Source organism: Pristiophorus japonicus, chromosome 1 (assembly GCF_044704955.1).
Source record: "Pristiophorus japonicus isolate sPriJap1 chromosome 1, sPriJap1.hap1, whole genome shotgun sequence".
NCBI lineage: Eukaryota > Metazoa > Chordata > Chondrichthyes > Pristiophoridae > Pristiophorus > Pristiophorus japonicus.
In genome coordinates this window covers 25,916,893-25,941,432 of record NC_091977.1, presented here as the reverse complement: position 1 = coordinate 25,941,432, position 24,540 = coordinate 25,916,893, and the positions used below count along the sequence as shown (strand labels likewise).

Here is a 24,540-nt window from a genome sequence, read left to right as displayed (position 1 = left end):
CAGGGTGAAATCTGGTTCGAACCATTTGGCGGGCTCTGAGCAGCGGCAGGTTTCACGTAAGCAGCTCTGCCCGAAGACGATGCCATCTTGTTTACAGTACTTGCCGTGGAACTCCGACTCGTCGATGATATCTGCCTCAAATTATCATCCGTCGTCATGCATGCCTAGGCAGTCGCAATGGCCTTTTTCAAATCCAGTGTGTCTGCAGCCAACAGCTTCCTGAGGATCGCACCATGGCTGATGCCTATCACGAAGACATCATGCAGCATGTCTTCCAGCATGTTCCCGAACTTACACGGCTCAGCAAGACGCCGCAGGTCGGCGCTCATCCTGGCCCTCAGCGTGAACATGCGTGTAGAAACGATAGCGTGATATGATGATCCCCTCTTTTGGCTTCAGATGGTTACCCACCAACGTACACAATTACTCGTACCCTTTTTCCGCCAGACATACAGACGAGAGAAGATTCTTCATGAGGCCGTAAATTTTCGGACCACAAACAGTGAGGAGAACTGCCCTGCACTTAACTGCGTAGGCCTCTGCCTCCATGCCATTGGCCACAAAATACTGATCCAGGCGGTCGATAAAATCCGCCCAATCCTCACCCTCCACGAATCTCTCCAGGATTCCAACCATGCCCATTGTGCATGCGAAGGTTCTTAAATTACCTCGTCACCAATTGTAATGACTCAAGAGTCTAGTTACTGTAAACTCACTCAGGTGCAACCTGATCCATCTTTATTCCAGCCCAAGAGTGTCAGCTTGACAAAGACACACAGCTTATATACAGGTGACCAAGCGCACATGCCACATACGAACAGCCCGCTGACCTCCGACCGCGGTGCCTTCTGGTGTCTGGTGACCCCCCAAGCATTAATACATAACAGACCCCCAGCCTGAACAGCCTTTTGCGGGAGAGGGGTCCAGATTTCCACCACCCTCCTTGTGAAGAAGTGCTTTCTAACTTCACCTCTGAACGGCCTAGCTCTAATTTTAAGGTTATGTCCTCTTGTTCTGGACTCTGTCCACCAGAAGAAATAATTTCTCTCTATCTACCCTATCAACTCCTTTAATCATCTTAAACACCTCAATTAAATCACCCTTTAATCTTCTATACTCAGGGTAATATAAGCACAGTCTATGTAACTTGTAGTCATTATTTAACCTGTTTAGCACCAGGAATCATTTTGGTGAATCTGCGATGCACCCCCTCTAAGGCCAATATATCCTTCCTGAGCTGTGGTGCCCAGAACTGAACCCAATACTCCAGGTGGGTTCTGGCCAGAGCTTTATTAAACTGAAGACAAGTGACAGGGGCCTATTGCTGAATTTCAAATAGTTTCAATCACGTTATTGTGGTCTGCATGAACAAGTGTGAACTAATTGAAACATATATGGCCCTCCCATATGGCTCAGCGACATGGACTATGTACAACAGACACCTCAAAACACTGGAGAAGAACCACCAGCGCTGCCTCCGCAAGATCCTGAAAATCCATTGGCAGGATAGGCACACCGACGTCAGTGTTCTCGCCCAGGCCAACATTCCCAGCATCGAAGCACTGACCACGCTCGATCAGCTCCGTTGGGCAGGCCACATCGTCCGCATGCCTGACACGAGACTCCCAAAGCAAGCGCTCTACTCGGAGCCTCGACATGGCAAGCGAGCCCCAGATGGACAGAGGAAATGCTTCAAGGACATTCTCAAAGCCTCCTTGAAAAAGTGCAACATCCCCACCGACACCTGGAAATCCCTGGTCCAAGACCGGCCAAAGTGAAGGAAGAGCATCCGGGAAGGCACCTCGAGTCTCATCACCGAGAGCAAGCTGAAGCCAAGCGTAGATAGCGGAAGGAGCGCACAGCAACAGGCACCCCACCCACCCATTCCTTCAACTACTGTCTGCCCCACCTGTGACAGGGACTGTGGGTCCTGCATTGGGCTCATCAGTTACCTGAGAACTCACTTTTAGTGTGGAAGCAAGTCATCCTCGAGGGATTGCCTAAGAGAAGAGAGAGATAAAATTCTTAAGGGATTTGACAGGATTAATGCTGAGAAGATGTTTCCCCTGACTTGGGAATCTCGAACACGGGGTCACAGTCTCAAAATAGGGGGTCGGCCATTTAGAACTGAGATGAGGAGAAATTTCTTCACTCAAAGGGTGGTGAATCTTTGAAATTCTCTACCCTAGAGAGCTGTGGATGCTCAGCCATTGAGTGTATTCAAGACAGAGATGGATAGATTTTTGGTAAAGAAGGGAATTCAGATAGAAGATCAGCCATGATCTTGTTGAATGGCAGAGCAGGCTCGAAGAGCCGAATGGCCTACTCCTGTTTCTATCTCTTATGAGCTTATGTTATTATGTAAGAGTAAAATATGTTTAAAAACCCTGAGGATAATCAGAATGGAGGACCATGCTGGTCTCTGCACCACAGAATGCGACTGTGTCAATCTCACTGGTGTTGCTTTACTTCAGGGAGTGTGGGGAGGGAATGTCTGGGGGTTGGCAATAGGATTGCTTTTTATGCACCTCTGAGCGGCAATCTCAAGACTGGCACAGACAGAGAGGCCCGAAAGAATGCCTGCCCTCTTGGTGCATGAGCTGGAAGGAGCTGACAGCAGAGCTGTGGAGGAATGCTGGGAAAAGAGCCAGTGTAATGCCACATCATTCACTCTCATCGCAAAGACAGAAATGGACATACCGAATGAGTTAGGACTTTGGATAATTGTTTAAAAGAATGTTTGAACTGTATAAAATACTAGTTAGGCCACAGCTAGAGTACTGCGTGCAGTTCTGGTCCCCACATTACAGGAAAGATGTGATTGCACTGGAAAGGGTGCAGTGGAGATTTACGAGGCTGTTGCTTAGGCTGGAGAATTTTACCTATGAGGAAAGACTAGAGACGCTGGGGCTGTTTTCTCTGGAACAGGAGAGGTTGAGGGGAGACCTGATTGAGGTGTATAAAATTATGAGGGGCCCAGATAGAGTGGATAGGAAGGACCTGTTTCCCTTAGCAGAAGGATCAACAACAAGGGGGCATGGATTTCAAGTAAGTGGTAGGAGGTTTAGAGGGGATTTGAGGGGAAATTGTTTCACCCAGAGGGCGGTGGGGGTCTGGAACTCACTACCTGAAAGGATGGTAGAGGCAGGAATCCTCACCACTTTTAAAAAGTACTTGGATATGCACTTGAAGGCTACAGAACAAGAGATGGAACGTGGGATTAGGCTGGATAGCTCTTGGTTGGCCGGCACGGACATGATGGGCTGAAATGGCCTCCTTCCACGCTGTAAATTTCTATGATTCTATGAAAACTAAAATAATGGACGGACAAAGAATGGTCAGCTTGACCATTGTCAGGATGCATGATGGTCTTTGCCTATTGTCTAGGATGCTTGGAGAGAGAAACGTACCTGCTTGCCAGGACAAAATAGGGCAACTGATGAGAAGAAACAATGCGGACAGTTGCAGACGTAAGGAAGCAAGATCTGCAAACTGACAGAGATTCTTTGATGTCTAAAACACCCCATGAATGGCATTATAATTAAACAGCAGATTTTGGAAAGGAAACCATACAAAACAGCCCACTTTACAAGGGTTTTGAGGAGAAGCACGGACAACATCAGGACAAGATGGCATAGGGGAGGAACCTTCTTCTTCTAAGGCAAACAGCTTGATCAATTCTTTGTCTTCAGTTGTACTCACTAGAAAAAAGGTTGATTGAGAAGCTGCTACTACTTTTCTGGTTAAAAACAGCACCTTTAGAAGAAAGACTTGCATTTCCACAGCACGTTTCACAACCACCGGATAACTCAAAGCGCTTTACAGCCAATGTAGTACATTTGGAGTGTAGTCACTGTTGTAATATGGGAAACACGGCAGCCAATTTACATACAGCAAGCTCCCACAAACAGCATTGTGATAATGACCAGATAATCTGTTTTTGCTATGTCGATTGAGGGATAAGTATTGGCCAGGACATCAGGGAGAACTCCCCTACTCTTCTTCAAAATAGTGCCAAGGGGTCTTTTCTGTCCAGCTGACAGAGCAGACGGGACCTCGGTTTGGCATCTCACCCAAAAGACAGCACCTCTGACAGTGTCAGCCTAGATTCTTGTACTTGAGTCCCTGGAGTGGGACTTGAACCCACAACCTTCTGATTCTGAGGGCAAGGGTGCTACCAACAGAGCCACTGGCTGACATGTCATATTACATTCTTTAAAGTTCAAAAAAAGATAGTAGGTTGCTTGATTTTTAGCCTTTTGTATTCTAAACAAGAGAGAAAAGTAATCTCACAATACTCACTGAGATCTGTCACCTGACTACCTAAGCCCTCACTGCAACTTCCCTTATCTTCATTTTCACAGCAAATCTAATGTTAAACATGATCAATGGCAACAGAATCGGCACAATGCGAAAGAGCAGTGAAGTATTAAGGTGGATGGCCTCAATATATAATTTAGTCATACTGTGCTATGGCAGTGTTAGCATGAACCTGTAGAATATTTTGTTGGTTCCTTAATAATTTATACTAAATCAATACTGTTATGTATGGAAGAACTCCACAAGACTGAGTACTAAGACTGATGTGACCTTAGTCTCTTTAATACAACTCCAGAGTGCCGAAGCAGCATGGCAGACAACCTTTTATACTCCCTTGCACAAAGTGTGCAGGTGGCCCTTGGGCCTCCAACAGTTGTGCCCTCTGGTGGCAAGTCTTACACAGTTACAATGTTTACATACATAACATCACTTCCCCCCCCACCCCCAAAGTCTTTGATGCAAATTATTTACAAGTTGAGACGATCCGGGGCCCTACGCTCCCTGGTTGATCATCTGAGTTCAAACTCTGGCATGGGTGAGTTGGTCGGAGCATTGCTGCACTGCGGTTCGGCTAGTCTGACAGGACTGTTGGGCGTGATGGGTTCATCCTCTTGATTGACAGAGAGGTCGATTGCTGGTTGGGTGTGTGTTGGTGAATCGATGATGGTAATGCCCTCTTCAGGTTGTTCCTGTTGTCGGTGAACTGCAGTTTGGTCTGATCCAAATGCTTTCTGCACATTTGTCCATTCAATAGTTTGACTATAAACACTCTATTCCCCTCCTTGGCCAAGACAGTGCCAGCAACCCATTTAGGACCATGACGGTAATTCAGGACAAACACAGGGTCGTTAACATCAATGTCACGCGATACAGCCGCGCGATTGTGGTACATGTTTTGCCGGTGACGCCGGGTTTTCCACATGATCATTTAGATCTGGGTGGACTAGGGAGAGCCTGGTTTTGAGTGCTTTCTTCATTAACAATGCTGCAGGGGGAACCCCAGTGAGCGAGTGGGGTCGCGTCCGGTAGCTGAGTAGAACCTGAGATAAGCGGGTCTGCAAGGAGCCTTCCGGCACGCGTTTCAAGCTCTGCTTGATGGTTTGGACTGCCCATTCCGCTTAACCGTTGGATGTGGGCTTAAACGGGGCAGTCCTGACATGCTTGATGCCATTGCGGGTCATAAGCTCGTTGAATTCCAAGCTAGTGAAACATGGTCTATTGTCACTGACAAGGACATCGGGCAAGCCATGGGTGGCGAACATAGAAACATAGAAAATAGGTGCAGGAGTAGGCCATTCGGCCCTTTAAGCCTGCACCACCATTCAATAAGATCATGGCTGATCATTCCTTCAGTACCCCTTTCCTGCTTTCTCTCCATACTCCTTGATCCCTTTAGCCATAAGGGTCATATCTAACTCCCTCTTGAATATATCCAATGAACTGGCACCAACAACTCTCTGCGGCAGGGAATTCCACAGGTTAACAACTCTCTGAGTGAAGAAGTTTCTCCTCATCTCAGTTCTAAATGGCTTGCCCCTTATCCTAAGACTGTGTCCCCTGGTTCTGGACTTCCCCAACATTCTTCCCGCATCTAACCTCTCCAGCCCCATCAGAATCTTATATGTTTCTATGAGATCCCCTCTCATCCTTCTAAACTCCAGTGTATAAAGGCCCAGAGGATGTGCTGGATGACATGATTACGCATTCAATCCATTTAGAGTAAGTGTCCACTACAACTAAAAACATCTTTCTGAGAAAGGGGCCAGCAAAATCTATGTGGATCCTAGACCAAGGTATGGATGGCCATGACCACAGACTCAATGGAGCCTCCCTTGGTGCATTGCTCAGTTGTGAGTACGTATCGCACAATTGTATGCATGACTCTAAGTCCAAGTCAATGCCAGGTCACCAAACATGCGACCTGGCTATAGCCTTCATCACGACTATGCCTGGGTGGGTACTGCATAGGTCGCGTATGAACGTTTCCCTGCCTTTTTTTGGCAAAACCACACGATTACCCCATAAGAGACAATCTGACTGGATGGACATTTCATCTTTGTGTCGGTGAAGCGGCTTAATTTCATCTTGCATTTCCCTGGGAACGGCCGACCAGCTCCCATTGAGGATGCAACATTTTACAAGTGATAGCACAGGATCCTGGCTGGTTCAGGTCCTGATCTGGCGAGCAGTGACGGGTGACCCCTCGCTCTCAAAAGCATCCATGACCAGCAGCAAGTCTGCGGGCTGCGCCATTTCCACCCTGGTAGTGGGCAATGGTAGCCACCTGAGGGCATCAGCACAGTTCTCTGTGCCTGGTCTGTGACGGATAATATAGTCATAGGCGGACAATGTTAGTACGAAGCATTGGTGTTTATACCTTTGCTTTCTGAAAGCAACGTAATGAGCGGTTTGTGGTCGGTTTCAAGCTCAAACCGAATTCCAAACAGGTATTGGTGCATTTTCTTAATCCCATATACACATGCTAATGCCTCTTTCTCAACCATACTGTAGGCTTGTTCAGCCTTAGACAGACTTCTAGATGCGTATGCAACCGGTTGAAGTTTGCCCGATACATTGCTTTGCTGTAACACACAGCTGTCCTCGTACTAAGATGCATCACAAACTAGCACTAATTATTTACATGGGTCTTACAGTACAAGTAACTTATTTGAACAAAGTAGGTTTCTGGCCTTCTCAAAGGCCGTCTCTTGAGATTTATCCCAAACCCAGTCGTCACCCTTACGTAGCAACATGTGCAACGGTTCCAGCAAAGTGCTTAACCCGGGTAGAAAGTTACCAAAATATTTGAGGAGTCCCAGAAACAAACGCAGCTCTGTCACATTCTGTTGTCTGGGTGCATTCTTGATGGCCTCTGTCTTTGAGTCCGTGGGTCTGATGCCATCTGCCGCAATCTTTCTCCCCAAAAATTCGACCTCTGGCACCAGGAAAACACACTTGGAGCGTTTCAGCCTGAGTCCCACTCTGTCTAGTAAATTTAGAATCTCTTCCAGATTGTACAGGTGTTTGGTGTTGTCACGACTGGTGATCAGGATGTTGTCTTGAAACACAACGGTGCGCAGAACCGATTTCAGAAGACTCTCCATGTTCCTCTGGAAGTTGGCAGCAGCCGAGCCAATCCCAAAAGGGCACCTGTCATATATAAACAGTCCTTTGTGTGTGTTGATGCATGTCAATCTTTTCAAAGATTCAGCCAGCTCCTGTCATGTAGGTGGAGGTTAGGTCCAACTTGGTGAATGACTTCTCCACTGCTAACGTTGCGAACAGGTCATCTGCCTTGGGTAGTGGGTACTGGTCCTGTAACGAGACTCTGTTGATCGTTACCTTGTAGTCTCCGCAGATTCTGATTGTGCCATCGCTTTTCAACACCAGAACAATCGGACTGGCCCACTTGTTGAACTCGACTGGCGATATGATTCCCTCTCGTTGCAGTCTGTCCAGTTCGATCTCGACTTTCTCCCTCATCGTATATTGAACTGCTCGAGCCTTGTGATGAATGGGCCTTGCATCAGGCACGAGACGGATCTGCACCTTGGCGTCTGTGAAGTTGTCGATGCCTGGTTCAAATAACGAAGACAGTGCTTTGATGTCGTCCCAGTTCCATCGAATCGTTCCCAGCCAGCTTCTGCCGAATAGCGTTGGGCCATTGCCTAGTACAATCCACAGAGATAAATCATGCACAGCTCTATCGTACGATAACTTAACTGCCGCACTATCAATGACTGGTATGAGCTCTTTGGTGTAGGTGCGCAGCTTTGTCTGAATCGGGCTCAGTTTGGCCCTTTGTGCCTTGTTGCCCCAGTTTCTCAAAAACCTTCTGGTTCATAATTGACTTACTCGCCCCGTGTCCAACTCCATTGATACTAGAATACCGTTCAATTTGACGTTCAGCATAATAGAATGGCTCTTGGTGGTGAAGGTGAGTATCCCATACACTACTTCCTCGGGTTGAGTTGCCGCTCTTGTTTGTTCTGCGTGATCCGCGCCGGATCGATCATCCTCTGCTGACTCTGCCACGTGGTGAGTCGCAGCACTCTTGCACATTCGCTGGAGGTGCCCCATTGTTGCGCAGCCTTTGCACACGTAGTGCTTGAATCAACATTGATGGGCTCGATGATTACTCCCGCAGCGCCAACATGATGTTAATGGATTTGCATTCACGTGAATGGAGGACTCTGAGTCATCCTAGGTCTTGCAGTAGCAGGCGTGTAGGCCCTGACATATGCAGTTTTGCCTGCTAGTGGTGTTATTTTATGCACAGTACTTGCCGGTGAGCTTTGATGCTGGGAAGGTATCTGTCTGGTATTATCGCTCGTGGATATGAATGCCTGGGTTATCGTGATGGCCTTGCTCAGGTCTAGGGATTCGGCGGACAGCAGCTTGCGAAGAATGACCTCGTAGCCAATGCCGTGCACAAAAAAGTCCCGCATTTCCCCCAAAAATCCAGTAAATTCTCAAGTTCCTGCAAGGCATCTCAGGTCGGCGACATAACTCGCCACGTCCTGGCCCTCGGAGCGGTGGTGTGTATAGAAGCGATACCTGGCCATTAAGATGCTCTCCTTCAGCTTGAGGTGGTTCCGAACCAGCGTACACAACTCTGTATATGACTTCTCCGCTGGTTTCTCCAGTGCTAGCAGATTCTTGATGAGTCCATTTATTGTGGACCCACACGCGGTGAGGAGAATCGCCCTGCGCTTGATCGCTTTATCGTCCCCATCCAGCTCGTTGGCCACGAAGTACTGGTCGAGACACTCAACGAAGGCTTCCCAATCATCACCCTCTACAAATCTCTCTAAAATATCAATGGCAGCCATGACCGTGTGAAAGTTCATAATCTGTTACTTGTCGCCAATTGTTACGTATGGAAGAACTCCACAAGACTGAGTACTGTGAGCTAAAACTGATGTGACCTTAGTCTCTTTAATACAACTCCAGAGTGTCTAAGCAGCATGGCAGACAACCTTTTATACTCCCTTGCACGAAGTGTGCAGGTGATCCTTGGGCCTCCAACAGTTCCTCTGGTGGCAAGTCTTACACAGTTACAATGCTTACACACATAACAAATACCATCCGAACAAATAAAGTAACGGAATTTAGAAATCTGTGTGAAATAATTTAGTTAATCTCCAGTAAAAATCGACTGACCAAATCTCACATGGCAAAGGCCACAGAAAGGAAGAACGAACTTGTATCTGTATAAAGTGATGTTCACGACTTCAGGACGTCCCAAAATATTTTCAGGACAAATTAAGTTCTATTTGAAGTCTAGTCACTGTCGTAATGTAGGAAATGTGCCAACCAATTTGTGCACAGCAAGGTCCCACAAATAGCAATATGATACGCAAAGACGTTTATGGCACAGAGGGAGGCCACTCGAAAAAGAGCTACCAGCCTAATCCCACTTTACAGCTCTTGGTCCGTAGCCCTGTAGGTTATGGCACTTCAAGTGCATAACCAAGTACTTTTTAAATGCCAATGAAAAATACTTGGATATGCAAGTACTTTGACCAGGTAACCTGTTTCAGTGTTGTTGGTAGAACGATAAATATTGACCAGGACACCGGGGAGAACTCCCTCTGCTCTGCTTTGTAATAGTACTAGGAACAGTAGCATAGTGGTAATATTACAGGACTAGTAATCCAGAGACCTGGACTAATAATGTAGGGACTAAGAGTTTAAATCCCAATTTGGCAGCTGGGGAATTTAAATTCAGTTAATTAAATAAATCTAGAATTGGAAGCTAGTATCAGTAATGGTGACCATGAAATTACCGGATTGTCGTAAAAACCCATCTGGTTCACTAATGCCCTTTAGAGAAGGAAATCTGCCGTCCTTATCCTGGCCCCAAGTTTCGGCCCGCGCCGAAAACGATGTACTTCCGAGCTGGACGTCTGTTCTTCGCGCCTAAAAGTGCTCTAGAAAAAAACCTCGATATTCTCCGGCTCCTCGGAGCTCGATCTCAGCTTGGCGCGGCGCACTCTTCACAGCGGAGGGCAGATTCAAACACTCGCGCCGATTCTGTAAGTAGGTCCAGAAGTAGGGGGGCAGGTCCAATTTAAATGAGCCAACGTGGTGCCGGCAACCCTGCGCGTGCGCGTCGGAGCGTGCGCGCACGCGCAGTGAAAAACAAACATTGGCACTCGCCCATTTTTAAAAGGACTCGGCTGCCGTTGAGCCACTGACGCCGCCCCTTAAGCGTGGCCGAATGGCCTCAACCCCCTTGAAAAGCTGCTTGCATCTGGTGTTGATCCTTCGGCTGCCGGCCAGCCACTGACGCCGCTCCTATCCCATGGCCGAATGGCCTCAGCCCCCTTGAAAAGCTGCGTGCATCCGGTGTTGATCCTTTGGCTGCCGGCCAGCCACTAACAGAATGAAGGCCTGCCTGCAGCACAGCAGCTCAGCTCGAAGGCTGCTTGCTGCCGCTGTTGGGGCTGCCGTCGAGACACTGACGCCACACCCCTGCCTGTCTCGAAGGCTGCTGATGTTTCACACAGGTAGGAACATGGTTTATTTAATCTTTTCTTTGCTTATAAATTTTTATTCAGGTTGGATTTATTTGTATAAGTATAACTAAGGATTGATTGTAGAATTTAATGACTTCCCTTCCCCCCCACCCCCCCCCCCCCACCTCATTCCCTACGCCTAATTTGTAACCTGCGCCTGATTTTCTAAAGTGTAGACAAGGTTTTTTTGAACCTACAAAAATCTTCACTTACTCCATTCTAAGTTAGTTTGGAGTAAGTTTTCACTGCCGAAACTTTGAAAACAGGTGTAAGTGGCCGGACACGCTCCCTTTTGAAAAAAAAATTCTCTTCCAAAGTGAAACTGTTCTAACTGACTAGAACTGGAGCAAACTAAATGCCGAGAATTTGAATTTCTAAGATACTCCGTTCTACACCAGTTGCTCCAAAAAATCAGGAGTAACTGAGGCCGAAACTTGGGCCCCCGGTCTCTATATGAGACTCTAGACCCACAGCAGTGATTGACTCTTAACTGCCCTCTGCAATGGCCTAGCGAGCCACTCGAGGGCAATTAGGGATGGGCAATAAATGCTGGCCTTGCCAGCGATGCCCATATCCCAGGAATTAATTTTTAAAAAAATTATGAGGAAGTTGTGCTTGGACAGTAAGTGAAATGGATCTGTTTGGTATGATCTTCATCATTAGAAAAATGTTACTTTAAATTGCAGTGTAAACTATGTCTTCTCTGTTTCATATTAATGCCGTCTTGTTGTTATATAAATCATTTGCAATTAACAACATGCACGCACTCTGGTAGATAGACTGTCAGTCGCTCTTATCAAAGAATCATAGAATGATTGCAGCACAGAAAAAGACCATTTGGCCAGTCGAGCCTGTGCCCGCTCTCTGCAAGCCCACTCCCCCGCCCTTACCCCAGAGCCCTGCACATTTTTTCATTCTTGGTCGCAACCGAAGAATGATATCATGTTGAAGACAGCTTTTCCAAAGATGGGAAACCTTCCCAGCACTGCAGACAAAAAGCTTGTTCGAAATTAAACGACGACTTGAGCTCTTGAACAGCAAACTCAGTTCCACCTCAAGTAGACGTCCATCTTTCCCATCTTCAGAGGTACCTTTTTTTGAGGTTTTTTTTTTGTTTTAATAATGAGCTGTGCATAAATAGCGGCAATAGCACTGAAGTCTACTCGTCGTAAGTGAAGCTAACTTTTAAAAACCTTCAAACAGCGACCTTGACACTTAATCAACGTGTGAGCTGTTTATTACCTCCAAACAGATGTTGTTGCTGAAGTTGGCTCTTTTGAGAGATTAGCATGAGTTTTGGAAAAGTGTAGTGTAAGGATAACCTTCAGCAACTTAAGTTAAAAGGTCCCACATTGGGGACCAGAAGAGTAAAATCAATTGTCTTTTCTCCGGGTTGATAGACGCACCAGGAAGATTTTGAAAAACAAGGGGCCCCCGATATTAACGGGGGGGAGTCGGGGAGGGTGTGGAGGGGGAGGCTGGAGATCATGGGTTGGGGAGGGCCAAAGGCTCCCTGGAGGGGGCGCTCCTGCTCCTCCTGTGCCCACCAGGAATGCTGAACGAGCCGCTTATCTTGGGTCAGCTGCTAGGAATTCCAGAGCTCAGGTCTCCCCCTCTGTTATATTTTCGGTATGACATCACAAACACACAGGCTGTAAGATGGCTGATAACTTCAGGAAGCCAGTCACATGACTTGTTCCCGATTTATTGTTGTAAACAGCAATGGCTGCAATGCCACAGTATTCCACTGGGTGGAGCTATATATATATATATATATTACACTCTCGCTTACTATTAAATTTAAGTCGTGTTGCCGATGATGTGCGGCACAGACACGATGGGTGGAATGGCCTCCTTCTGCATCATAAATGTCTTATGATCCAATGTCACCGGGCTGCGACTTAGGTCTGTTAATCGCGCCTCCATCTGCCTTTTGCAGGAGCCTCGTCCACGGCCTGATTCCTGAACTTCAAAATTTATAGGGGTGGAAATTGGGTCAGGTTGTCTAATCCTGTTATTTTACCTCCTCTCCACCCTCACACTCTTTGATGGTGGAGGGTGAGGAGCGGTTAAAATCGAGGCCAATGCTTCTACATACACATGAAACCACTTGTTGTCTCACTGGTCTTAGCTGCACTGATCCATGTAAAGGGTGGAAACCAATCTCTGAGGTACTCACCCTTGCTAAACTGGTCCCGGAAGGAACTTTGTAAGGGACGTACTTTCTGTAGATGTGTCCTACTCTGGAACAAGGGGCGTCGTACATGTGACCTCCGCACATCCAAACCTATAGAAATGAGGAGGAAAAGAAAGAGGCAGGTAATACAGATTGCCCAGTACACTGTAGAGGCTACAAGCACCTCCTTTGTTTGTAGTATAATAAAATAGACAGGTGCAATGTCCTGAAGCCAGAATTCTGAAAACAGGAATTGGCCGAAAACCGGACATTTTTGAGGTGGCCAAGACGGTGACATCGGGCGGCGAGAGATGAGGAAACCGGTAAAAAATGCAGCCCGGGGGGGGGGGGGGGGGGGCACTGTGGGCGGCGACAATCGGCGGAAGGTGAGGAACGGAGGAATGGCAGGCGACGAGGAACAGCAACAGCGAGGTCCGAAATCCGGCAAAACCCCCAAACCGGTACGGACTGGGTTCAGAGGTTGCTGGATTTCAGCCGCTGTACCTGTAGTACCAAATGGGATATGGGACTGTGGGGTTATGTTACTGGATGAGTAATTCAGAAAATCTGGTCCAATAATCCAGCAGGACATGGGTTCAAATGTCACCACGACACTCTGAAAATTTTAATTAAGTTTTAAAAAATTTGGATCGTTGGAAAAAAAAATCATATTAATAAAAGTGACCATGAATCTGTTGGATTACCTAAAAACATAAGAAATAGGAACAGGAGTAGGCCATACGGCCCCTCGAGTCTGCTCCACCATTTAATACGATCATGACTGATCCGATCATGGACTCAGGTCCACTTCCCTGCCCGCTTCCCATAACCTCTTATTCCCTTATCAGTTAAGAAACTATCGATCTCTGTCTTAAATTTATTCAATGACCCAGCTTCCACAGCTCTCTGAGGCAGCGAATTCCACAGATTTACAACCCTCTGAGAGAAGCAATTCCTCCTCATCTCAGTTTTAAATGGGCGGCCCCTTATTCTAAGATTATGCCCTCTTGTTCTAGTCTCCCCCATCAGTGGAAACATCCTCTCTGCATCCACCTTGTCAAGCTCCCTTATAATCTTATACATTTCGATAAGATCACCTCTTATTCTTCTGAATTCCAGTGAGTAGAGGCCCAACCTACTCAACCTTTCCTCATAAGCCAACATCCTCATCTCTGGAATCAACCTAGTGAACCTTCTCTGAACTGCCTCCAAAGCAAGATTGCTGTTGAAAAGAAGACAACTGGTTCACTAATGTCCTTTAGGGAAAGAAACCTGCCGCCCTTACCTGCTCTGGCCTATGTGTAATACCAGTCCCAACCAGTTGTGACGAAAGGTCAACGGCCTGAGACACTAACCCTGTTTCTCTCTCCACAGATGCTGCCTGACCCGCTGAGTATTTCCAGCACTGTTTTTATTCTAGTTCCAACCAACCCGGTCAACTCTTCACTACTGTCTGAAGTGGCCTCTGTTGCATCAAACCGCCACATAGAATAGTGGGACAAGAACCACCAGCATTTTTTCAGGGCAACTATGGATGGGCAATAAATGCAGTGACCGTGCCAGTGAAGCCCACATCCCAAGAATGATGAAACAAATTAAAAAACCATCAGAGATTACATATAGTGGAACCACCTGTTTACCCACCAGAATTTTTGCGAGATATCACCCTTGTTCTTTTGTATTTCTGGGTGAATGAAACTTTGTACGGCTTCTTTTTGTTAGTTGTATTGTATTGGCCTTCATTCCCCATGCCGAGTAAGCCATAGGTTTAACGCCAAGATTTGGGGTCTCTCCAGTACCCGCCCATTTCCAACATTATGGGAATGGGAGCATAGAGGTTATGTTACTGGACTAGTAATTCAGAGGCCCGGACTCGTGATCCGGAGACGTAAGTTCAAATTCCCACCACAGCAGCTGGGGAAGTTAAATTCAATTAATTAAATAAATCTGGAATTAATAAGCGAGTATCAGTAATGACGACCATGAAACTGGATTGTCGGAAAAATCCAACTGGTTCACAAATGTCCTTTAGTGAAGGAAATCTGCTGTCCTTACCCGGTCTGGCCTATATGTGACTCCAGACCCACAGCAATGTGGTTGACTCTTGACTGCCCTCTGAAATGGCAAATCTCTGCGACAACTCGCAATGGCTTCTTTGGCAGCATCTCCCAAACCCGCGACCTCGACCACCTAGAAGGACAAGGGCAGCAGGTGCATGGGAGCACCGTCACCTGAAAGTACCCCTCCAAGTCACACACCATCCTGACTAGGATGTATATCATCGTCGTTGGGTCAAAATCCTGGAGCTCCCTCCCTAACAGCACTGTGGGAGTACTGTCACCACAAGGACTGCAGCGGTTCAAGAAGGCGGCTCACCACCACCACCACACAAGGGTAATTAGGAAGGACAGTAAATGCCAGCGATGTCAGCGATGTGAATGAATAAATAAAATAAAAACCCACCAGGAGCGTCCCCATCATCACAGCAGACAACGAAAGTGTCCACTCCACCCGTACGCAGACACCAATGTCACATTGCTCATGTTTTAAATAGCATGAAATTAAGCAGAATCACAGAAATGATCTGATATGTTCAGCTAAAGACCCAACGAGATCTCTGCGCTCCTCCAATTCTGGCCTCTTGCGCATCCTCGATTTCCATTGCCCCAGCATGGCGGGGTGGGGCTTATGCCATCAGCTGTCTCGGCCCTAATTTCCCAAGATGTTTTATAGGACTATCATCAAACAAAAATTGGCATCGAGCCACACAAGGAGATATTAGGACAGGTGACCAAATGCTTGGCCATTGAGTTGGGTTTTGAGGAGCGTCTTAAAGGAGGAAAGAGGTGGAGAGGCAGAGAGGCTTAGAGAGGGAATTCCAGAGCTTAGGGCCTCGGCAGCTGAAGGCACGACCACCAATGGTGGAGCGACTAAAATCGGTGATGCTCAAGAGGGAAGAATTAGAGGAGCGCAGACATCTCCGGGGGGGTTGTTGGGCAGGAGGAGGTTACAGAGATAGGGAGGGATTTGAAAACAAGGATGAGAATTTTTAAAATCAAGTTCCACTGAAGGTAAGCGAGCACAGGGGGTGATGCGTGAACAGTGATTTGGTGCGAAATAGGATACGAGCAAAGGTATGAACAGGTGTTGAAAGAGCCGCTGAACTGCACTCAATCAACCCTTTCGAAGAATTAAGAGCAGGTGTTTCGAATCAAAGTGTTTCTTATCAATCCAGCTCAACCTTTCGGAGTAGACTTGACTATTCCAATGAACTCCTGGCTGGCCTCCCACATTCTACCCTACGTTAACTAAAGGTGATCCAAAACTCAGCTGCCCATGTCCTAAGTCGCACCAAGTCCCGCTCACCCATCACCCGTGTGTTCGCTGACCTACATTGGCTTCCGATTAAGCAACGCCTCGATTTCAAAATTCTCATCCTTGTCTTTAAATCCCTCCCATGGCCTTGCCCCTCCCTGTAATCTCCTCCAGCCCCACAACCCCATAGACGTAGTGAAGGAAGCGGTGGACAAGATACTGGATGGGGGAAGAATTGATAAAGACTAGATACTAGAAAGGCTGGCTGTACTTAAAGTAGATAAGTCACCAGGACCGGATAGGAAACTGAGGGAAGTGAAGGAAGAAACCACAGATGTTCTGGCCGTAATCTTCCAAACCTCCTTAGAAATGGGGGTGGTGCTGGAGGACTGGAGAATTGCAAATGTTGCACCATTGTTCAAGCAAGGGCGTAAAGATAAATCCAGTAACTGTAGCCTGGTCAGTTTAACATCGGTAATGGGGATGCTTTTAGAAACAATAATCAGGAATAACATTAACAGTCACTTCGACAAGTATGGATTAATTAAGGAAAGCCAGCATGGATTTGTTAAAGGCAAATCATGTTTAACCAATTTGATTGAGTTTTTTGATGATGCAACAGAGAGGGTTGATGAGGGTGATGCAGTTGACGTGGTGTCCATGGATTTCCAAAAGGTGTTCGACAAAGTGCCACATAACAGGCCGCCAGCAAAGTTGAAGCCCACGGAATAAAAGGGACAGTGGCAGCATGGATTAGAAATTGGCTAAGTGACAGGAAACAGAGAGTAGTGGTGAGCGTTTGTTTTTCAGACTGGAGGAAGGTATACAGTGGTGTTCCCCAGGGGTCGCTACTAGGACCAATGCTTTTCTTGATCTATATTAATGACTTGGATGTGGGTGTACAATACAATTTCAAAATTTGCAGATGGAAATATAGTGATCAGTGAGGAGGATAGTGATAGACTTCAAAAGGACATAGGCAGGCTGGTATAATGGGTAAGGGAGGGGGACTAGCTGAGGTGCTCTTGCAGTGAGCTGGCACTGCCTCGACGTGCTCTAACTGTTCTATGTACCCCCTCTCCCCCGAGATATCTGCGCTTCTCTAATTCTGCCCTCCGTGCCTTCTGTTGCCTGGGCCCCAAGCTCTGGAGCTCCCTGCCTAAACCTCTCCACCTCTCTACCTCCCTTTCCTCCTTGAAGACATACCTCCTATATTTCCAAGTTTTATGTCATCTGCAAATTTTGAAATTATATTGTGCACGCATTAATGTATTTCAAGAAAAGCACTGGTCCTAGTACCGAACCCTGGGGAACATCACTGTATACCTTCCTCCAGTCTGAAAAGCAACTGTTCACCACTACTCTCTGTTATCTCTTTGACCAAGCTTTTGATCACCTGTGCTAATTTCTATTTATGCGGCTCGGTAACAAATTTTTATCTCAGAATACTCCTGCGAAGCGCCTTGGAGCATTTCACTACGTTAAAGGCGCTATATGAATACAAGTTGTTGTTATAGTGCTAAATCATATTGAACTACATGCAGAAAAGTGATAATGCAGATCAGTATAATTCCCGTGGGATATGATAATTGCCTCCACATGTGAGTGACAGCCGCCAGTCAGATATGCAGCACATCCAACCCTTGAAGTGTCAGTCACAACTGATTGGTTCTCTACTAGTGCACCAGTCTCCGGGAAGGAGAACAATTCTCTCCACCCGTCCTATTCTATGTATTAAAGTAACGTGCAAAATGAGCAAATCGTGAATGAATTTGCAAATATTGTCAATGTTGGCTGCACCGAGCTTAGCGAATGCCGACGTTTAGCAAGTTCGTCCGCTCAGGTCCCATGGTGTTAATTCCAAGGCTGCCGTTTTAATTGCAGCATTAAAATTTGCCCCTCATTTCTCTAACTTCTGGTTCTTTGCTCCGACCTTCCTATTATCCCCTCCCCCTTCACCCCGCCCCCCCCACCCTCTCTGCTCCGCTCCCTAGGACTGAGGTGAGTTGCAATGACAGGAAAGTAGGAAATGTGTTCCCAAGCTAATGCCATTATGATCTGGCCAGCAAGAGACAGGTTGAACGAACTCCCACCCTGTAGGTAGGGAAATGACCTCTGCTGCACTTCTCCCACAACGACCATGAGGATGTTGCCAGGACGAGAACATTTTAGCTATGAGGAAAGATTGGACAGACTGGGTTGTTTTCTTTGGAACAGAGAAGGCTCAAGGGTGATGTAACTGAGGTGTATAAAATTACGAGTGGCCTAGATAGGGACAGGAAAGACCTGTTTCCCTTAGCAGAAGGGTCAATAAGCAGCAGCATAGATTTAAAGGAGTTGGTAGAAGAATTAGAGCGGAGATGAGGTAAAAAAGAATCACACAGAGGGTGGTGGGGGTTTGGAACTCACTGCCTCAATGGTGATAGAGGCAGGAACCCTCATCGCATTTAAGTAGTACTTGAATATGCACTTAAGGAGCCATAACCTGCAAGGTTACGGACCAAGAGCTGGAAAGTTGGATTAGGCTGGGAGCTGCATGTCGGCTGGCACGGACACGATGGGCCAAATGGCCTCCTTGTGTGCCGTAACTTTCTATGATTCTATGATTCATTGGACTGAGATAAGAAACTCAGTGATCGATGCTGGTGCTTCAATCCTCCCTACCTACTTCTCAGACCTGTGAGCTTTAGTTCCTTCAGACGAGCTTTATTAAATAAGCTGTGAACATGATCAGAAGTAACTAAGTCGATTCAACTTCCTGCTCGATCCCAGTGATGTGGAGGATGTATTCCAGTTGCCTCCGTGTGAGCTATGCCTTGCATAAGTTCTTGACATGGTGCTCACAACCAGACTTTATGCCTCAATCGCTGCCAAATTTCCATCAACCACAATTACAGTCACTGTCAATGTCGCACTGACCTTCATCCTCTGCCACAAATCCTGTCGGTAATGGGCTAAAACTAGTTTCAGAGTTGAAAGAGCGGCTTACCCATTACCTTCCTTGACATTAATAAGCACGGGCAGAGTCCCCGAGGTCAGCAGCTTTAATGAGACGAACGACAGGAGGTGACTAAGATGGAAGCCCCTGTGACACGAGAGTCTCCCGATGAATCTGTTCCCTGAGCAAAATACACTGAGGCAGTTTAGCATCTGAACTCTGCGTGCCGTTACCATGGTTTCCTTCAGACACTAGACAAGGAGGTGAGGGTCTGCATTTCAATTACAGTGCAGCAAATGACAGATTACAGGAAAATAGGGTAATGAAGTCTCAGATGGCGGCGGGCTTTTGACAGGCACAATAAATAGCTTGACTACACCGGATATATTCCAGATTCAATGGGGCTCCGACTTCTTCACAAGTAAACGAGGCAGCATGCGCGCGGCGAGGATTCTGTCTTTTCCATTCGCGACTATAACAGCATTAACGAACGGTATTCAAAATCAGGAGGGGGTCTAGACCGAGTATGATAGAGAGAAACTGTTCCCATTGGCGAAAGGGTTGAGAACCAGAGGACACAGATTTAAGGTGATTGGCAGAAGAACCAAAGGCGACATGAGGAAAAACTTTTTTACACAGCGAGTGGTTAGGATCTGGAATGCACTGCCTGAGAGGGTGGTGGAGGCAGACTCAATTGTGGCTTTCAAAAGGAAATTGGATAAGTACCTGAAGGAAGACAACATTTGCATGGCTATGGTGGGGATGTGAGACTAATTGAAATGCTCTTACAGAGAGCCGGCACGGGCTCGATAGGCCGAAGGGCCTCCTTCTGTGCTGTAACTATTCTATGATTCTACAAGTTGTGGACTCCAAATCCCGCCTTTTTTAAAAAAAAAACAAGATTTGACAAATTGTGCTCCGGCCGCTGGATTGCGCGCGGCGGGAACTGGTATGGGGAAGTTGGACACCCGCAACATTGTGACCTGCAGGCTTAATGAAATGCAAAATTCCTGCTAGGCCCCACTTACCACCATGGCCAAATTTCTCCAAGGTGCATCGGGAGCTCAAAGTGGTAAAGTCAGCCCGAAGAGTTAAACACAGCTTGAATTTAAAAAATAAACGCAATTTGTGAAGGAAATGTTAAACTAATACATTGTGTGACGAGCTTCATTAAGAGGCTGGGGGTTTGCAGCGAGGGCACAGCCAAATTGGCCGTCAATACAATTGTAGCAGATCCCAGCACCACAGAGACTTGACCATTCCTGCAGAGTTGGCAATTTGGTACCGGCCTTGTGAAGATTGTATCAGAAGTTGCCGTGATCGCACCTGGTCATACTGTGCGAAACATTACCGTTTCAGTACTCAATTGGCTAAATAAAAAAAACAGCTTTACAAACATAGAAAATAGGTGCAGGAGTAGGCCATTCGGCCCTTCGAGCCTGCACCACCATTCAATAAGATGATGGCTGATCATTCACCTCAGTACCCCTTTCCTTCTTTCTCTCCATACCCCTTGATCCCTTTAGCCGTAAGGGCCATATCTAACTCCCTCTTGAATATATCCAACGAACTTGCAAGAACAACTCTCTGCGGCAGAGAATACCACAGGTTAACAACTCTCTGAGTGAAGAAGTTTCTCCTCATCTCAGTCCTAAATGGCTCACCCCTTATCCTTAGACTGTGTCCCCTGGTTCTGGACTTCCCCAACATCAGGAACATTCTACCTGCATCTAACCTGTCCAGTCCCATCAGAATTTTATATGTTTCTATGAGATCCCCTCTCATCCTTCTAAACTCCAGTGAATACAGGTCCAGTCGATCCAGTCTCTCCTCATATGTCTGTCCGGCCATCCTGGGAATCAGTCTGGTGAACCTTCGCTGCACTCCCTCAATAGCAAGAACGTCCTTCCTCAGATTAGGAGACCAAAACTGAACACAATATTCCAGGTGAGGCCTCACCAAGGCCCTGTAAAACTACAGTAAGACCTCCCTGCTCCTATACTCAAATCCCCTAGCTATGAAGGCCAACGAAACATTTGCCTTCTTCACCGCCTGCTGTACCTGCATGCCAAACTTCAATGACTGATGTACCATGACACCCAGGTCTCGTTGCACCTCCCCTTTTCCTAATCTGCCGTCATTCAGATAATATTCTGCCTTCGTTTTTTTTGCCACCAAAGTGGATTAACCTCCACATTTATCCACATTATACTGCATCTGCCATGCATTTGCCCAGTCATCTAACCTGTCCAAGTCACCCTGCAGCCTCTTAGCATCCTCCTCACAGCTCACACCGCCATCCAGTTTAGTGTCATCTGCAAACTTGGAGATATTACACGCAATTCCTTCATCTAAATCATTGATGTATATTGTAAATAGCTGGGGTCCCAGCACTACTAGTCACTGCTAGCCATTCTGAAAAGGACACATTTATCCCGACTCTCTGATTCCTGTCTGCCAACCAGTTCTCTATCTACGTCAGTACCTTACCCCCAACACCATGTGCTTTAATTTTGCACACCAATCCCTTGTGTCGGTCCTTGTCAAAAGCCTTTTGAAAGTCCAAATGCACCACATCCACTGGTTCTCCCTTGTCCACTCTACTAGTTACATCCTCAAAAAATTCTAGAAGATTTGTCAAGCATGATTTCCCTTTCATAAATCCATGCTGACTTGGACCGATCCCATCACTGCTTTCCAAATGCACTGCTAGTTCATCATTAATAATTGATTCCAACATTTTCCCCACTACTGATGTCAGGCGAACCGATCTATAATTACCCGTTTTCTCTCCCTTCTTTTTAAAAAAGTGGTGTTACATTAGCTACCCTCTGTTGTGTATCTGTAAAGCATGCACTCCCATGTTCCGCCACCAGCGAGCGCATCCCCTGAAGTCCCAAGGGATCCCAGCATCCCTTGGGAGCACTATATATAAGCCGGCCCCTAAGGCCTGTTCCTCACTCTGGAGTATCTTAATAAAGACTGAGGTCACTGTTACTTTAACCTCCCTGTGTGCAGTCTCATCTGTGTTAGGAGCACAATAACTGGCGACGAGAATACGAATCCAACGCAAAGATGCAGCAAACTGTGGACATCCTGGAGAAGTTCTCGGAGGGTGAGGACTGGGAAGCCTATGTCAAACGGTTAGACCAGTACTTTGTAGCCAACGAGTTGGACGGAGAAGGAAGTGCTGCAAAAAGGAGAGCAGTCCTCCTCACAGTCTGCGGGGCCCCGACCTACAGCCTCATGAAGAATCTTCTGGCTCCGGTGAAACCCACAGAGAAGTCGTATGAGGGGTTGTGTACACTGGTTTGGGAGCATCTTAACCTGAGGGAGAGCGTGCTGATGGCGAGGTATCGGTTCTACACGTGCCAGCGATCTGAAGATCAGGAAGTGGCAAGTTATGTCGCCGAGCTAAGGCGACTTGCAGGACAATATGAGTTTGACGGCTACCTGGAGCAGATGCTCAGAGACTTTTGTTTACTGGGCATTGGCCACGAGACCATCCTATAAAAACTTTTGACTGCAGAGACACCGACCCTCAGTAAGGCCATTGCGATAGCACAGGCGTTTATGTCCACCAGTGATAACACCAAACAAATCTCTCAGCACACAAGTGTTAGCAATGTTCATAAAATAACTGGAACTGTGTTTGCGAGCAGAAATGTACAGGGCATAAGCTACGAGTCTGCAACTGCCAGCAGGCCTCAGGTGACCCAGTTGACCCAGAGTCCGCAACAAAGGATGAATGCAAGGCAATTCACACCTTGTTGGCATTGTGGAGGCTTCCATTCAGCCTATTGATGCCGCTTCAAAGGGTATGTTTGCAAGAGCTGTGGAACAATGGGGCACCTCCAACGAGCTTGCAGATGAGCTGCAAGCTCTGCAAAACCTGCTAACCACCATGTGGCAGAGGAAGATCGGTCCATGGTGGATCAAAGCAATTTCAAGCCTCAGAGAGAGGAGGCAGATGCTGAAGTACATGGGCTGCACACATTTTCAACGAAATGTCCACCTATAATACTAAATGTAAAATTGAATGGTTTCCCCGTAGCCATGGAACTGGACACTGGCGCTAGCCAATCCATCATGAGTAAAAAGATGTTTGAGAGACTGTGGTGCAACAAGGCACTCAGACCAGCCCTGAGCCCCATCCACACGAAACTGAGAACTTACACCAAAGAGCTCATCACTGACCTGGGCAGCGCCATGGTCAAGGTCACCTACGAGGGCACGGTGCACGAACTGCCACTCTGGATTGTCCCGGGCGATGGCCCCACACTGCTTGGAAGGAGATGGCTGGGCAAAATCCGCTGGAACTGGGATGGCATCCGAGCGCTATCACATGTCGATGAGGCCTCATGCACCCAGGTTCTGAACAAATTTCCTTCCCTTTTTGAGCCAGGCATTGGAAACTTTTCCGGGGTGAAGGTGCGGATCCACTTGGTCCCAGAGGCACGACCCATTCACCACAAGGCGCGAGCGGTACCTCACATGATGAGGGAGAGAGTGGAAATTGAGCTGGACAGGCTGCAACGCGAGGGCATCATCTCCCCAGTGGAATTCAGTGAGTGGGCCAACCCGATTGTTCCAGTACTCAAGCGTGATGACACAGTCAGGATTTGCGGCGATTATAAAGTAACTATTAATCGTTTCTCGCTACAGGACCAAAACCCACTACCTAAGGCAGATGACCTATTTGCGACGCTGGAAGGAGGCAAGATGTTCACCAAGCTCGACCTGACTTCGGCCTACACGACGCAGGAGCTGGAGGAGTCTTCGAAGGGCCTCACCTGCATCAACATGCACAAGGAACTGTTCATGTACAACAGATGCCCGTTTGGAATTCGGTCGGTTGCAGCGATCTTCCAGAGAAACATGGAGAGCCTACTCAAGTCAGTACCACACACGGTGGTTTTTCAGGATGACATATTGATTACGGGTCGGGACACCGTCGAGCACCTACAAAACCTGGAGGAGGTCCTCCAGCGACTGGATCGCGTAGGGCTGCAGCTGAAGAGGTCGAAATGCGTCCTCATGGCAACAGAAGTGGAGTTTTTGGGGAGAAAGATCGCAGCGGATGGCATTCGGCCCACAGACGCCAAGACAGGCGATCAGGAATGCGCCCAGGCCACAGAATGTCATGGAACTGCGGTCGTTCCTGAGACGCCTCAACTATTTTGGTAACTTCCTACCGTGGTTAAGCACCCTCTTAGAGCCCCTACATGTGTTATTGCATAGAGGTGAGAACTGGGTATGGGGAAAAAACC

The 24,540-nt window shown here is 47.2% G+C and overlaps 1 protein-coding gene across 1 annotated transcript in view; it reads right to left on the bottom strand.

Moving 5' to 3' along the window:
• The window catches only part of galntl6 (polypeptide N-acetylgalactosaminyltransferase like 6), a 1,584,079-nt gene that overhangs the window by 164,770 nt on the left and 1,394,769 nt on the right, over nt 1-24,540 (bottom strand). Inside the window, exon 8 of the mRNA XM_070895622.1 lies at nt 13,021-13,128. Within this exon, the coding sequence (XP_070751723.1) occupies nt 13,021-13,128 (108 nt within the window). The remainder of the gene's footprint in view (nt 1-13,020; nt 13,129-24,540) is intronic.